A 13,455-nucleotide genomic window follows, 5' to 3' on the forward strand; every position below is an offset into this window, starting at 1 on the left:
CCTGATGAACAGAATAAACTGGTGAATATAATAGAATCAGGGGCATAGAAAGGGAGTGGACTGACAATTCTCGGGGGGAAAGGGGTGTGGGGGTGTGGGAAAAGACTGGACAAAAATCATACACCTATGGATGAGGACAGTGAGGGAAGGTAAGGGCAGAGGGTGGGGTGGGAACTGGGTGGAGGGGAGCTTTGGGGGGAAAAACGAGGAACAACTGTAATAATCTGAACAATAAAGATTTAAAAAAAAAAAAAAAAAGGTTACAGCATCAGCCCGAGTACTGAAGAGGAGCAGTAGCTGGTTTGATTCCTGATCAAGGGCTCGTACCTGTGTTGCAGGTTTGATCCCCAACCCCAGTCCGGCTGCATGCAGGAAGCAACTAATCAATATATCTCTCTCACATGGATGTTTCTCTCCCTATTTCTCTCTCTCTCTATCTCTCTCCTCCCCTTTCTTACCTCCCTTCTATTCTCTCTAAAACATCAATGGAAAAAATAGCCTTGGGTGAGGATGAAACCGCCCCCCCCCAAAAATTTAGTTTTTAAAGAATGAAAAAGCAAATTTAGTAGAGAGCACTATTATAGCACTATAAAAAGATTCAAAGATGAGAAAAACTATTTTGAACAAATAAATTTATCTGGTTAGAGTGTAAACTGCCAACCAGTGAATTGGGAAAAGGAAATCAATAGGGATACAGTAAATATGCTTGGATTAGAAGTTTACTTTGAAGTATAATGCTATTAGGAATCACTATACACTCTGAAGTATATAGTTCTGAAATAATGCCTGAGAATGATGCTTTTTGTAACTGTGGGAATAACAGAAAGAAAGAGCAGTTTAAGCCCTAACTGGTTTGGCTCAGTGGATAGAGCGTCGGCCTGTGGACTGAAGGGTCCCAGGTTCGATTCCAGTCAAGGGCATGTACCTTGGTTGCAGGCACATCCCCAGTAGGAGGTGTGCAAGAGGCAGCTGATCGATGTTTCTCTCTCATTGATGTTTCTAGCTCTCTATCCCTCTCCCTTCCTCTCTGTAAAAAAATCAATAAAATATATTTAAAAGAAAGAAAGAAAGAGAGAGAGAGAGAGAGAGAGAGAGAGAGAGAGAGAGAGGGAGGGAGGGAGGGAGGGAGGGAGGGAGGAAGGAAGTGCAGTTTAAAAAGGCTGCAAGAATTATTTAAGCCTGACGTGGTTAAGGACTGATCCCCAGGATCAGAGTCATGGGAACAAGGAGAATAAACAAATATCAGCAAGACAATTATTTTCAGTTTATTTTAAAGCATGAAAAGAGATGAAGAAAAATAACCAAGGCTTACTTTTAACAAAGGCTGTGGTTGCATGTTTCAGAACATATTTGTAATTTTTTAAAAAGCTGATTACCTTCATTCCTAGATGCAGAAGCTCCATGAAACTTTCCCCTCCATCCCTTTATCTTGGTGAAGTCATTGGTCTTTCCTGTTCTAGATACAAAGGGAAATCCAGCATCTATAAAAGAAAAAGTAAAAGAGATGAAAAATCCTAGTAAGTCAATATTTAATATCTAATTAATTATTAAGACTTTATATGAAATGTATAAATCATTAAGACTATGCCACTAGATAAAAGATCTACCCTAAACTATCCAAAACATACTTTGTCTCTAACAAAGGTAGCTTTTCATTTATATTCACAAATTTGTTTGACTTCATAAATGCGATGCACTCACCAGGAGAAGCAGGGTTGGTTCCTGTAAGGTTCCAGAAAGGAAAGCTAGCAGCTGGAGCCAAAGGTAGCTGTACTCCCAAGTATTTAAGATCAATACTCATTGTAGGATCCACTGAATTCAATTTTAAGCCCACTATAAGAAAAAAAGGACCACAAATCATATTGGGGGTTTTTAACCTTTGGGTGGGGGGGGGGGGGGCGCGGGGGGAGAAATAACAAAGATAAAGAAGATAGTGCAGAGTAAAATGATAAAATAAAAATTTTAAATGGCAAAGAGACTTTAAGGTGACCCCATGATCCTCACCTCCTGGTATTATGTATTTGTATAATCCTCCTCCCTCCTTGAGTATAGGCAGAGCCTCTGATTTGTTTCCAAGCAATGGAATGTGCCAAAGGGATGGGATATACATGATTATATATATGTAATAATGTAAGAATAAATGTATCACCCATTTTGCTAGAACTGCAAGGATATAAATTCTGCCAACAACCTCAGAAAAACTGAAAAAATCCCTCCCCACTCAAGCCTCTAATGAGAAACCAGGCCTAACTTTTGATTATAATCTTGTGAGACCCTAAGCAGAGGACCCTGTTAAGCCATGCCAGATTCTGACCTACTGAAACCACGAGATAATAAACATGTGTTAAGGTGCTAAGTTTGTGGTAATCTGCTAAGCAACAACAGATAATACACAAATAGAGCAGAATTCAGATCTTTTGTGCTTTTAACCTTTTGTGTTCCAGAGACTTTCTAGGACCTCTAATACAAACTTCCCATAGACTGAGCTTACTCCCTGTTTATGGCTACTAATTCTCTAGTTATTATTAATTATATTTATGGTTAATTGAGCCTATAAATATTACGACTTATTTGTAGGTTAAGAGGCAATCTTTTGGGAAAGTAGTTATTTTACATATACTTTTACCTTTTTTTGCTTAACAATTTACATCTAAGATTTGTCCATGTTGACAGATTTATCTCTCAATCATTTATTTTCAGTTATACACTACTCCAGATTATAAAATATACTCCAATTTATTCACCATTCTTCTGTCAATGAGATAGTTGTTTCCTATTTTTAATTATTATAAACAATGCTACAGTATAATTGTATATCTTCTACAAGGATGTACATCACACATGTGACCATGTATAAAAGCTTTTCTCTAATGTTTTTAGCTTTTCCTTATGCCATTTCACCAGAAGAAGAGATGCTATATAATAGCATAAGTTGGTCTTTCAATTGTATTAAATGTTTGGCATATTTGTGGCTGCCCAATATATTTTTAACACCCTTCCTATACAGCTGCTCCTTTTCCCCACTATAAATCCTACCTCTTTAAGGCAGGTATTAGAAAAACTACTTTCCAACTTCTCTCTCTTTAAAAAATATATTTTTATTGATTTCAGAGAGAGAAAGGGAGAAAGAGAGAAACAGAAACATCAATGATGAGAGCCTCCTGCACACCCCCTATTGGAGATAAGCATGCAACCCAGGCATGTGCCCTGACTGGGAATCGAAACAGTGACCTCCTGGTTCATAGGTCGACACTCAACCACTCAGCCATGCCAGCTGCGCCTTTCCAACTTCTCTTGCAATTTATGTGCAGACATGAGACATGGGTTTTGCTAATCAGATGCATCCATAAAAGACTTCAATTTAGAAGAGAGGACCACAAGGAAAGAAATACTGTGTATAATTACGTAAATGAGAGTGACAGTTTTTGGTCAAAGAAAGAACTTTTAGAGATAAAAGTAACCAAGATCCTAGCTGTAGTATTCTGTGTTCAGTGTCCACATTGACAATGGTGGTGACTGTCCAATGTTGTGAGACTGCTTGTATGAGCAGACTGGGAATGTAATTTGAGTATTTTTCTCAACTACATATTCGTACAATCTGTTTCTCTGGCCTCTCAGGAGATTCTGTAAGTCATCTGATATTCTTTAATAAATTCATATTCTATACCGTGTTCATGGATTGGTAGAATCAACATCATTATAATGTCCATACTACCCAAAGCAATCTATAACTTCAATGCAATCACCATTAAAATACAACGGCATATTTCACAGACCTAGAACAACTCTCCAAAAATTCATATGGAGTAAAAAAAGACCCCGAATAGCCGCAGCAATCCTGAGAAAGAACGAAGTTGGAAGGATCACAACACCAGATATCAAGCTATATTATGCCGAAAGCCAATTCCAGCATGTCATAATTGCAATAGTTTCATCAAAAGGTTGATGGAACTTGGGGACTCAACAAGGGCCAAGTCACATATGTTACTGCCTGTTGGAAATGGCAAAGGCATTTCCCCAAACCTGAAAAGGATGAATTAAATTGATTGTTTGCTGCCAGACAGCTTAGGGCATCTTAATCTACATGTTATTGCCTCCTACTGGCCAAACACCTGAACAGCTATAGGCTATTCCCCAATCTGACAATGGATGCTGTAGACGAAACCCTATTTGAAGTGTCTATCTCCACCTTGCCTTGGGACAAATTGTGTTAATAAAAAGCAAGGGATCCTGAGACAAGAACTTGGTTTCTTTAGCTAGGCTCCTCTGACCCCCACCCCAATGCCTTTCAAAATTATCTTTCATCTCTGGACTCTTACTTCAGTTCACACAGCCTTTCTCCAGATTGCTGAACCCTTCTTAATGCCGGAACAAGACCCCTGGCAATATTAGAAAGCCACTATTCTCCAAACTGCCTAGTACTTGCACAAGAACACACATACAGACCAACGGAACAGAACAGAGAACCCACAAATCAACCCAAGCCATTGTGCTCAATTAATATTTGACAAAGAAGGCAACATACACTGGAGTCAAGACAGTCTCTTCAATAAATGGTGTTGGGAAAATTGGACAGATACATGCAAAAAAATGAAACTAGACAACCAACTTACACCATACACAAAAATCAACTCAAAATGGATAAAGGACTTAAACGTAAGATGGGAAACCTTAAAAATCTTAGAAGAATCCACAGGCAGCAAAATATCAGACACATGTTGTAGCAATATCTTTACCGATACAGCTCCTAGGACATGAAAACTAAAGAAAGATAAACAAATGGGACTACATCAAAATGAAAAGCTTCTGCACAGCAAAAGAAACCAACAACAAAACAACAAGAGAGCCCACTGCATGGGAGAACATATTTGCCAATGTCATATCAGATAAGGGTTTAATCTATAGGAACTCATACAACTTAACAAAAGGAAGATAAACAATCCATTCAAAAAATGGGCAAACGACCTAAATAGACACTTTTTGAAAGAGGACATACAGAAGGCCAAGAGACATATGAAAACATATTCAAAGTCACTAATCATCCGAGAGATGCAAATCAAAACACAATGAGGTACCATCTCACACCTGTCAGAATGGCTATCATTAACAAATCAACAAATGACAAGTGCTAGCAAGAATGTGGAGAAAAAGGAACCCTCGTGCACTGCCGGTGGGAATGCAGACTGGTGCAGCCACTGTGGAGAAGAGTATGGAGTTTCCTCAAAAAACTAACCAGTAACCCCACTTCGAGGAATATATCCCAAGAAATCAGAAACACCAATCAGAAAGGATATATGCACCCCTATGTTCATAGCAGCACAATTTACAATAGCTAAGATTTGAAAACAGCCTAAGTGCCCATCAGCAGAGATGACTGGATTAAAAAACTGTGGTACGTCTACACAATGGAATATGCACTGCTGTAAAAATGAAAGACCTCTTACCATTTGCAACAGCATGGATGGACATGAAGAGCATTATGCTAAGCTAAGTCAGTCAGAGAAAGATAAATACCACATGATCTCACTCAGTTGTGTAATATAATGAACAACATAAACTGATGAACAAAAATAGATCCAGAAGACAGAGAGGCATCAAACAGACTGTCAAACCTCAGAGGGAAGACAGTTGAGAGGAAGGGGGGGGAGGAGTGGGTGGGTAAGATATCAACCAAAGAACTTGTATGCATGCATATAAGCATAACCAATGGACACAGACACTAGGGCAGCCGTGGGCAAACTACGGCCCGCGGGCCAGATCCGGCCCATTCGGCTGTTCTATCCGGCCCGCAGAACCAAAAGAGCGGAGGGTTCTCTTGCTCTCCCCTCGGCTCCTTTACTTTGAATTTATATTAGTTCACACAAACACTCCATCCATGCTTTTGTTCCGGCACTCCGGTCCAGTTTAAGAACCCATTGTGGTCCTCGAGTCAACAAGTTTGCCCACCCCTGCACTAGGAGGATGAGGGCATGTGCTGGGAGGGTGGGAGGGTCCAGGAAAAGGTCAATGGGGGGAAAAGGAGACATTTGTAATACTTTAAACAATAAAGATTTTAAAAAATAATAATAAAATAAATTCATATTCTATTTCATTTGTAGAGTAGATTCTGATGTTTGCAACTAAGAATTCTAACTTAAAGTTACTAAAGGGCATATAAGAAAATGATAATTATATAACAAACTGAAATAAACAAGGCAACCAGTGGCTGGAGGCAACCAGCTCTATAGCTAATAATTTCCCTTGGTCTTGCCTGGCCACTCTAAGATAAGTATATTAAGAGCATACCTGCCCTACCCGGTTTGACTCAGTGGATAGAGCATCAGCCTGTGGACTGAAGGGTCCTGGGTTCGATTCCGGTCAAGGGTACATGCCTGGGTTGTGGGCTCGATCCCTAGTGGGAGGTGTGCAGGAGGCAGCCGATCAATGATTCTCTCATCATTGATGTTTTATCTCTCTCCCTCTCCCTTCCTCTCTGAAATCAATAAAAATATACTTTAAAAAAGATAAAATCAATAAAAACATTAAAAAAAGAGCATACCTGTCACATAATTATGGAACAACATGTGCAAAAATACAATAGCTGGGAATCTGTGCTCTAGATAGTGCCAAATTACTCTCAATTTATAATCACTCCAGTAGTGCATGATATCACTGAACTTTAAAAATTGTTCCAGCCAAAACCGGTTTGGCTCAGTGGATAGAGCGTCGGCCTGCGGACTGAGGGGTCCCAGGTTCGATTCCGGTCAGGGGCATGTACCTTGGTTGCGGGCACATCTCCAGTAGGAGGTGTGCAGGAGGCAGCTGATCGATGTTTCTCTCTCATCGATGTTTCTAGCTCTCTATCCCTCTCCCTTCCTCTCTGTAAAATATCAATAAAATATATTAAAAAAAAAATTTTTTTTTTAAATTGTTCCAATCTTACTGGTATAAAATTATATCCTATTTTCTTAAATTTGCATTTTTCTATTACTAGTGACAATCTTCTAATTTGGATTTACTCATTTGTGAATTACTAGCTTCATATTATTAAGTGGGAAAGTATTTAACTTAAAATTTTAACTAATTGAAGCTAAAAGGAATTCAAAGTATTAAGTGTCATAGTAATAACCATTAAAAGTCATAAAAAGGTTTCCAATAAAAAGCTTACATTGTGCTAGTTGCCTAAAAGGTAAAGACATTAGGTAAATTACAAATTATTATGGCTTATTTACTAGTATGTATCCTCCAAATATAACTTACCTGAACAAAAGACGGCTATTGTGTTTTAGTTTGCAATTTTAGTTCTTTAAAATAAATTTTATTTTATTTAATCACACCATGTGAGTAAAACTAACATCAATAAAATAAAACATTCTTTCTTCATGTTTCTATATCAACTGGGGAGAAAATAAGATTATGAATCAAAACAACTAGTTTCTAATCTTATCTTAGTCTAAACTTCTGTTAGCTTTAGCTTACTCATCAGTAAAATAAATATCAACCCACCACACTGGGTTTTATGTTTTAAGAATTTTACTAAACCTTCTTTGTGAAATACTCTATCATACAGATGGTGATAAAGATAAAAGACATTTCCCAGACCTACAAGGGGCCTTTTTGTGATTTTTCCAGTGGACTCATTAGTAGTTATAATAGGGTAAATAAGTTCTATGAGATGTAAACAAAAAGCAATGACAATTGAAAAGCCCAAGGGAATTGGTAATCCGGTAAACGTTTTCAGAGGGTGTAATTCTTAAATTAGAATGAATAGGAATTAACTAGGAAAGGTAGGAAGAGAGAGCAGAGTGGAACCAGAAAGCAAGATACTGCAGAAATTCAAGTTGAGAACTGAATCCTAAACAAAGAATAAAATGAAATGCTATAGTGCTTTCAGAAGAAAAAAAAAAAAAATACTCTATTATTATTATTAATAAAAACTACCAGCTGACTACATTGATGGTAGGAAAAAAAGAATTAAGTTGTTAAAATGTACCCACACAACCAAGTTGATAGGCAGGCAAAATCTAGACCCTTACAATATATTTAGAAACTGTTTTTCCTACATATTTTCTTTTCTGCATTAACTTGTATTTGGAACTGCTACCTTCTCCCAAAAGTGATACCAACTCCTAAAAACAAAAAAACCTAATTTATTTTAAATATACACATTAATTTTTTTAAAGCCCTAAAAGTAGAGATCAATGACACAAAAACACTCTTCAAAGTAATTCTCAATTTAGCTTATTGAGGCTATCCTGAAATGTTTGTCCTGCAAAAAATTCCTTCCCCAAGTAACATATACGAGAGACCTAAACTTAGTTGGTTTCATATGAATAACTTTAGCTTACAGAAAATAAGTTAAAAAAAAAAAAGATAGTTAATTCATAGAAAGCATTATCCCCCCAATAAAATCCTTTCCACATATAACAGTTTAAACAAAATTATACTCCTAAATGGTTTTGACTTTTTGGCATTTTAGGAGACACTTCATAAAGATATATTATCACATCATTGCAAAAAAAAAAACAAACCATACAGATAGAAGTGAGAAAAATATCTTTAGATTCAAAGTCAGGTAAGAATAAACTGTAGCAAAAAAGCCTGCCTCTAGCTAAATCTACTGAAAATATAAAGCATCCACAAAAAACACACTGAAGGGGAAAACATCTATGTAAATAGCCAACAAAGAACAGAAAAGCAGATACATACATAAAAAAATCTAGCTATCCATTTAACACTATATTCAGAATATATTTTTATGTTTTTTAAACTGATTTCAGAGAGAGAAAGGGAGAGGGAGAGATACAAACATCACAGATGCGTCCTGTATGCACCCCCCTACTGGGGATCGAGCCCGCAACCTGGGCATGTGTCCTGACGGAATTGAACCATGATCTCCTGGTTCATAGGTCAATGCTCAACCACTGACCCACACTGGCCAGGCCAGAATATTTTTTAATAACTAAAAAGAGGCAGAGAGCTCTGAAAAGACTGTCATAAAGAAATTTAACATTAAGATTGATGAGTCTATCCTATATGATAAAGAGCTAATATACTAATATGAATAGCAGAACCACCGTCCGGACAACCTTCTGGATGAAGCCGGGGCTGCAAGGGCCGGCCGAGGCTGCAAGGGGCTACATGGGGCTGCGAGGGCCGAGCCACTTGCATGTATTTCCTGCACTGGGCCTCTAGTATTGATATAAATAAGTGCATGAATAAAAAAATGGAGGTGAAAAGACAAATCTCTGGTACAGAAGAATTCCAAATAATTTATGCAGATACTTCACCCTTAAGAAAGTGAAGCAAATTTCCTACTCAGTGACTTCCTTCCAAAGAGTACAGCATGGAAAAGATCAGTGACAAAAATCATGTTGATAATATGTAACCTTCATATAACGAGATGAGAATGTCACTTTATCTTCTGTGGTCCTCCTCCCGCAAACATATAACCCAGTTTAACCATGAAATATCAGACAGATCCCAACTGAAGAACATTCTACAAAATACTTGACCCATACTTGACCTCAAAATTGTCAAGGTCATTACAAACAAAGGAAGTCTGAGAAACCATTTCAGCCAAGAGTATCCTAAGGAGACATGACTACTAAATGTAATGTGATTTCCTACATGGGATTATGGAACAGAAAAAGGTAACTAAGGAAATGTGAATAAAGTATGAACTTTAGTTTAATAATAATATCAATAGTGGATCACTAATTCTAACAAATGTACTACTACACTAATGTTAGATGTTAATAGAGGAAACTGTAGAGTACAAGGAAACTCCCTGTACTATGTTCCCCATTTTTCTGCAAATCTAAAACTTACCTAAAATAAAAGATTTACAAATTGACATAGAATTGACTTAGTAGCAATGAAATAGAAATGCTTTAACAAAAAATACTTTTAAAGTTTAAAAACACCGTAATTACAGGTTGATAGACTAAAAAATAAATCTCAATTTGTATGTAGTAAAAAAATTTAAGAAACAGAAAAATATAGTACTGTGAAAAACAACATTAAGAGACTTATTTTATAAACTGATGAACAAAATAGATCCAGAGACCTAGAACCATGAACAGACTGATGAATTTCAGAGGGAAGGTAGGGGATGGGTATGTGTGTGGAGGGGGGGATTTACCAGGGAACTTATATGCATACTAGAGGCCCGCTACATGAATTCATGCACGGATGGGGTCCCTCGGCCCGGCCGGCGATCAGGGATGATCAAGGGTGTCTTGCCCAGTTCCGATTGGAGCCGGCAGGGGGAGGGACTGCAGGAGGTTGGCTGGCCGCAGGAGGTTGGCTGTGGGAATGCACTGACCACCATGCAGCAGCTCCTGTGTTGAACATCTGCCCCCTAGTGGTCAGTATGCATAATAGCTAATGGCCGGTCATCAGTTCCTAATAGTTGCTTAGGCTTTTATATATATAGATATGCATAGCCCACGGTCACAGACAATAGTGTGGCAAAGGCTTGGGAGGGGCAGGTGCAGGGAGGATGGGGGTCAATGGGGAAAACAACAACAAAAAACAAAGCGGACATCTGTAATACTTACAATAATAAAGATAAATTTTTTAAAAATTAAAATAAACTTTATTTTAGCAACTACAATAAAAACATTTCCTCTGGCTTAATTTACATTTCCTCCACAATTTCAAAGCAAGCTCCAAAAGCTTTGCAAGGTTTTCAAGCTTTTTCTAGCTCAAAAATATTTTTAAGTGTTCATTTTCTAAATAAAACTTTTCAGCTAGTAGAAAAGCAAAGTGCACGAAATTTGTACAAGAGTAGGCCTTCCTTCCCCTGGCTGCCAGTACCGGCTTCCCTCAGGCACCCAGGACCTGGGCTAATTTCACTTTATTTATGTTTCCTGCTTAGTTTCCATAAGCATTTGACTTTGAAGCTCCTTTACATAAAGGAAAAAATTACAGATTTGACTCAAACGTCTATAAGGAAAGGAAAAAACTCAAATATTAGCCAACAAGGAAATAATAGGCAAACAAACCAGAGCAAAACACTGGCAGGGATCACTGATATATTCAACTATAGAGCTAAGACAAAATCTTATGTTGAAATTAGGTTAAAAAACACAATATAAATGTTTAATATTTATACATTATCAGACTACCTAACTAACAAAAAGTGTAAGTGGGATGGGAAATAAACTTAAAGGGTAAGTTAACTGATAGGAGAAAGAGAATATTATTTAGAGAAAATAGCAGAAGTGAAAGCTGACAATAAACAATAGCAAATGTTGCCCTAACTGGTTTGGCTCAGTGGATAGAGCGTCGGCCTGCGGACTGGGGGGTCCCGAGTTCGATTCCGGTCAAGGGCATGTACCTTGGTTGCGGGCACATCCCCAGTAGGGGGTGTGCAGGAGGCAGCTGATCTATGTCTCTCTCTCATCGATGTTTCTAACTCTCTATCCCTCTCCCTTCCTCTCTGTAAAAAATAAAAATAAATAATAAAAAAAAACAACAATAGCAAATGTTATTATCAGTCAAGCCTAACATGATATGACTGTGACTGTCCATTAAAATCCATAGTACCCAGTCCACTTGCATTGAGATTTGCACATTTTAATATCACACTGTCAAAACAAGTGAAGCAGAAGTTCTTCAAATATTACCATTTGATTTAGAAATAAAATGATCATTTTATATATCAACCTTCTGTTTGTCTGCAGGTAATGCTTACACTCTCAAATAAATGATCTACCATATAATATAAATCAGCCAGACAGTGCTTTGAAAAGAAAATGGACTAACAATCAAAAACTCAATAAACTACTCCAAGAAGCATACCTTAAATTAAAGATATAAGAAACTAAAAATTGGGACATGGCTTACAATCTTTTATTTACATTACAAATGGAAAAATCAGTAGTTACTACAACAGCAATAAGTGTAATAGATTTCACTATTTTAGAAAAAGGATTTAGCAACATAATCAAGGCCAAGATACTCCATTACAACAAAACAGAGATACCTCCCCACCCAAAAAAACTCACAAGAACAAAAGCAGTCAAAATTTAAAAGATGAGACATAGGAAGGAAAACACTGTATTATAAGAAAGCCAAGAGAAAACACCACTTTCTTTGATACATTTTTTAATGCATAAGATATGTTTCACAAAGATGAGACAGTGTCTACAGAATAGGGTTTCTCTTAGGATATAAAAGGCCTAGAAATGTTTTTAAGTTAAGTGGGGAAATCATGGAGGGAGAAAAGAGAAAAATGCAAGGTAAGAGAGGCACTGAAAATAAATGAAATCAAGGATGCGGGGAAAGGAGGTAAAACAGAAAAGGGAGGAAGGAGAAACAGAAAGGGCATAAGAGGGGAAAGCAAGTGGAAAGAAAGGAGAAAGCGAACACATTTTTTTTTTTTTTTTAGAAAATACTAAACGCCCGGTGCACAAAATTCGTGCACAGGTTGAGTCCCTAGGCCTGGCCGGTGATCAGGGCCGATCAGGGCCTTCCTTCCCCTGGCTACCGGCTGCTGGCCGGGGCCTTCCTCCCTTCCGCGCCACCCCCTGGTGATAAGCACATATCACAGCAAGCGGCTGAACTCCCAGTCAGTCAAACTCCCAAGGGGACAATTTGCATATTAGCCTTTTATTATATAGGAGGATTACCTTCTTGAAGACCAGGATGTATCACTTGCTTATGCCTCAAGGCTTTCAAATCTTCTACCAATTCTTTTTCCAACTGGGAAATTCTTGCTCTGCAACCTATTCAGAAAACAAATAATGATGAAGTAGAATAGTATGTACTACAGAAAAATGAACATTGCATCTTTCATTTCGAGAGCCAAACCCCAAATATGTCTCTCTTTTTATGTCATTATATAATACCTGGGTCATTTGTGGTTGATGCCTGAAGACTACAGGGCTCTTCTGTTGTCCCATCAACTGCATGAATGTCTAGAGCTTCCTATATATAAAACAAAAATGTAGCTCAAATCACTTCTAAAAGTTTAAAAGTAAACCAGAAACATTTTTCGTTTTGATACATTTTGATATTTCCTAAATGTTCTACATTATATCACTTTAATAATCAGAAGAACAAAAAAGAAAGCAAATTATCTGAATATATTCAACTAACTGATCTAAACTATATTATACCAATTTGCATAAAGATTTCTTAAAGTTTACATAAAGATAGACTACATAAAGATAGCTTAAGGCCCAGTAGAAAGAATTCAACCTCTGTGTAGCCAATTTAGAACTATAGATTTGGCTTCTATAAAAATCTAAACAAAAAATAACCTAGTTAAAAAGTAGGAATAAAATAAAAAAACCATTGATGTGTAAAACAGCATAATTAATAAGACCATTAATATTTGTTTCTCCAATGGCACTCTGCTGTTCCTGATAAAAATCAGGGGATGGTACTGGACAGTATAGGTCAGTTGTTAGAGCGTGGGCCCAGACACCGAAGGATCTCCGGTTCGATTTCAGGTCAAGGGCACAT

The 13,455-nt window shown here is 37.4% G+C and overlaps 1 protein-coding gene across 7 annotated transcripts in view; it reads right to left on the reverse strand.

The window, feature by feature from the left end:
* Positions 1-13,455, reverse strand: part of MGA (MAX dimerization protein MGA) — a 99,976-nt gene that overhangs the window by 46,294 nt on the left and 40,227 nt on the right. For all 7 annotated transcript variants that reach the window (XM_080665074.1, XM_080665071.1, XM_080665073.1 and 4 more), the window contains exons 4-7: positions 12,837-12,915; positions 12,618-12,713; positions 1,702-1,833; positions 1,377-1,481 (exon numbers count right to left, since the gene is read on the reverse strand). In XM_080665074.1, the coding sequence (XP_080521200.1) occupies positions 1,377-1,481; positions 1,702-1,833; positions 12,618-12,713; positions 12,837-12,915 (412 nt within the window). The remainder of the gene's footprint in view (positions 1-1,376; positions 1,482-1,701; positions 1,834-12,617; positions 12,714-12,836; positions 12,916-13,455) is intronic.

The sequence above is a fragment of the Plecotus auritus genome, assembly GCF_963455305.1.
Source record: "Plecotus auritus genome assembly, chromosome: 1".
In the NCBI taxonomy this organism is placed as follows: Eukaryota; Metazoa; Chordata; class Mammalia; order Chiroptera; family Vespertilionidae; genus Plecotus; species Plecotus auritus.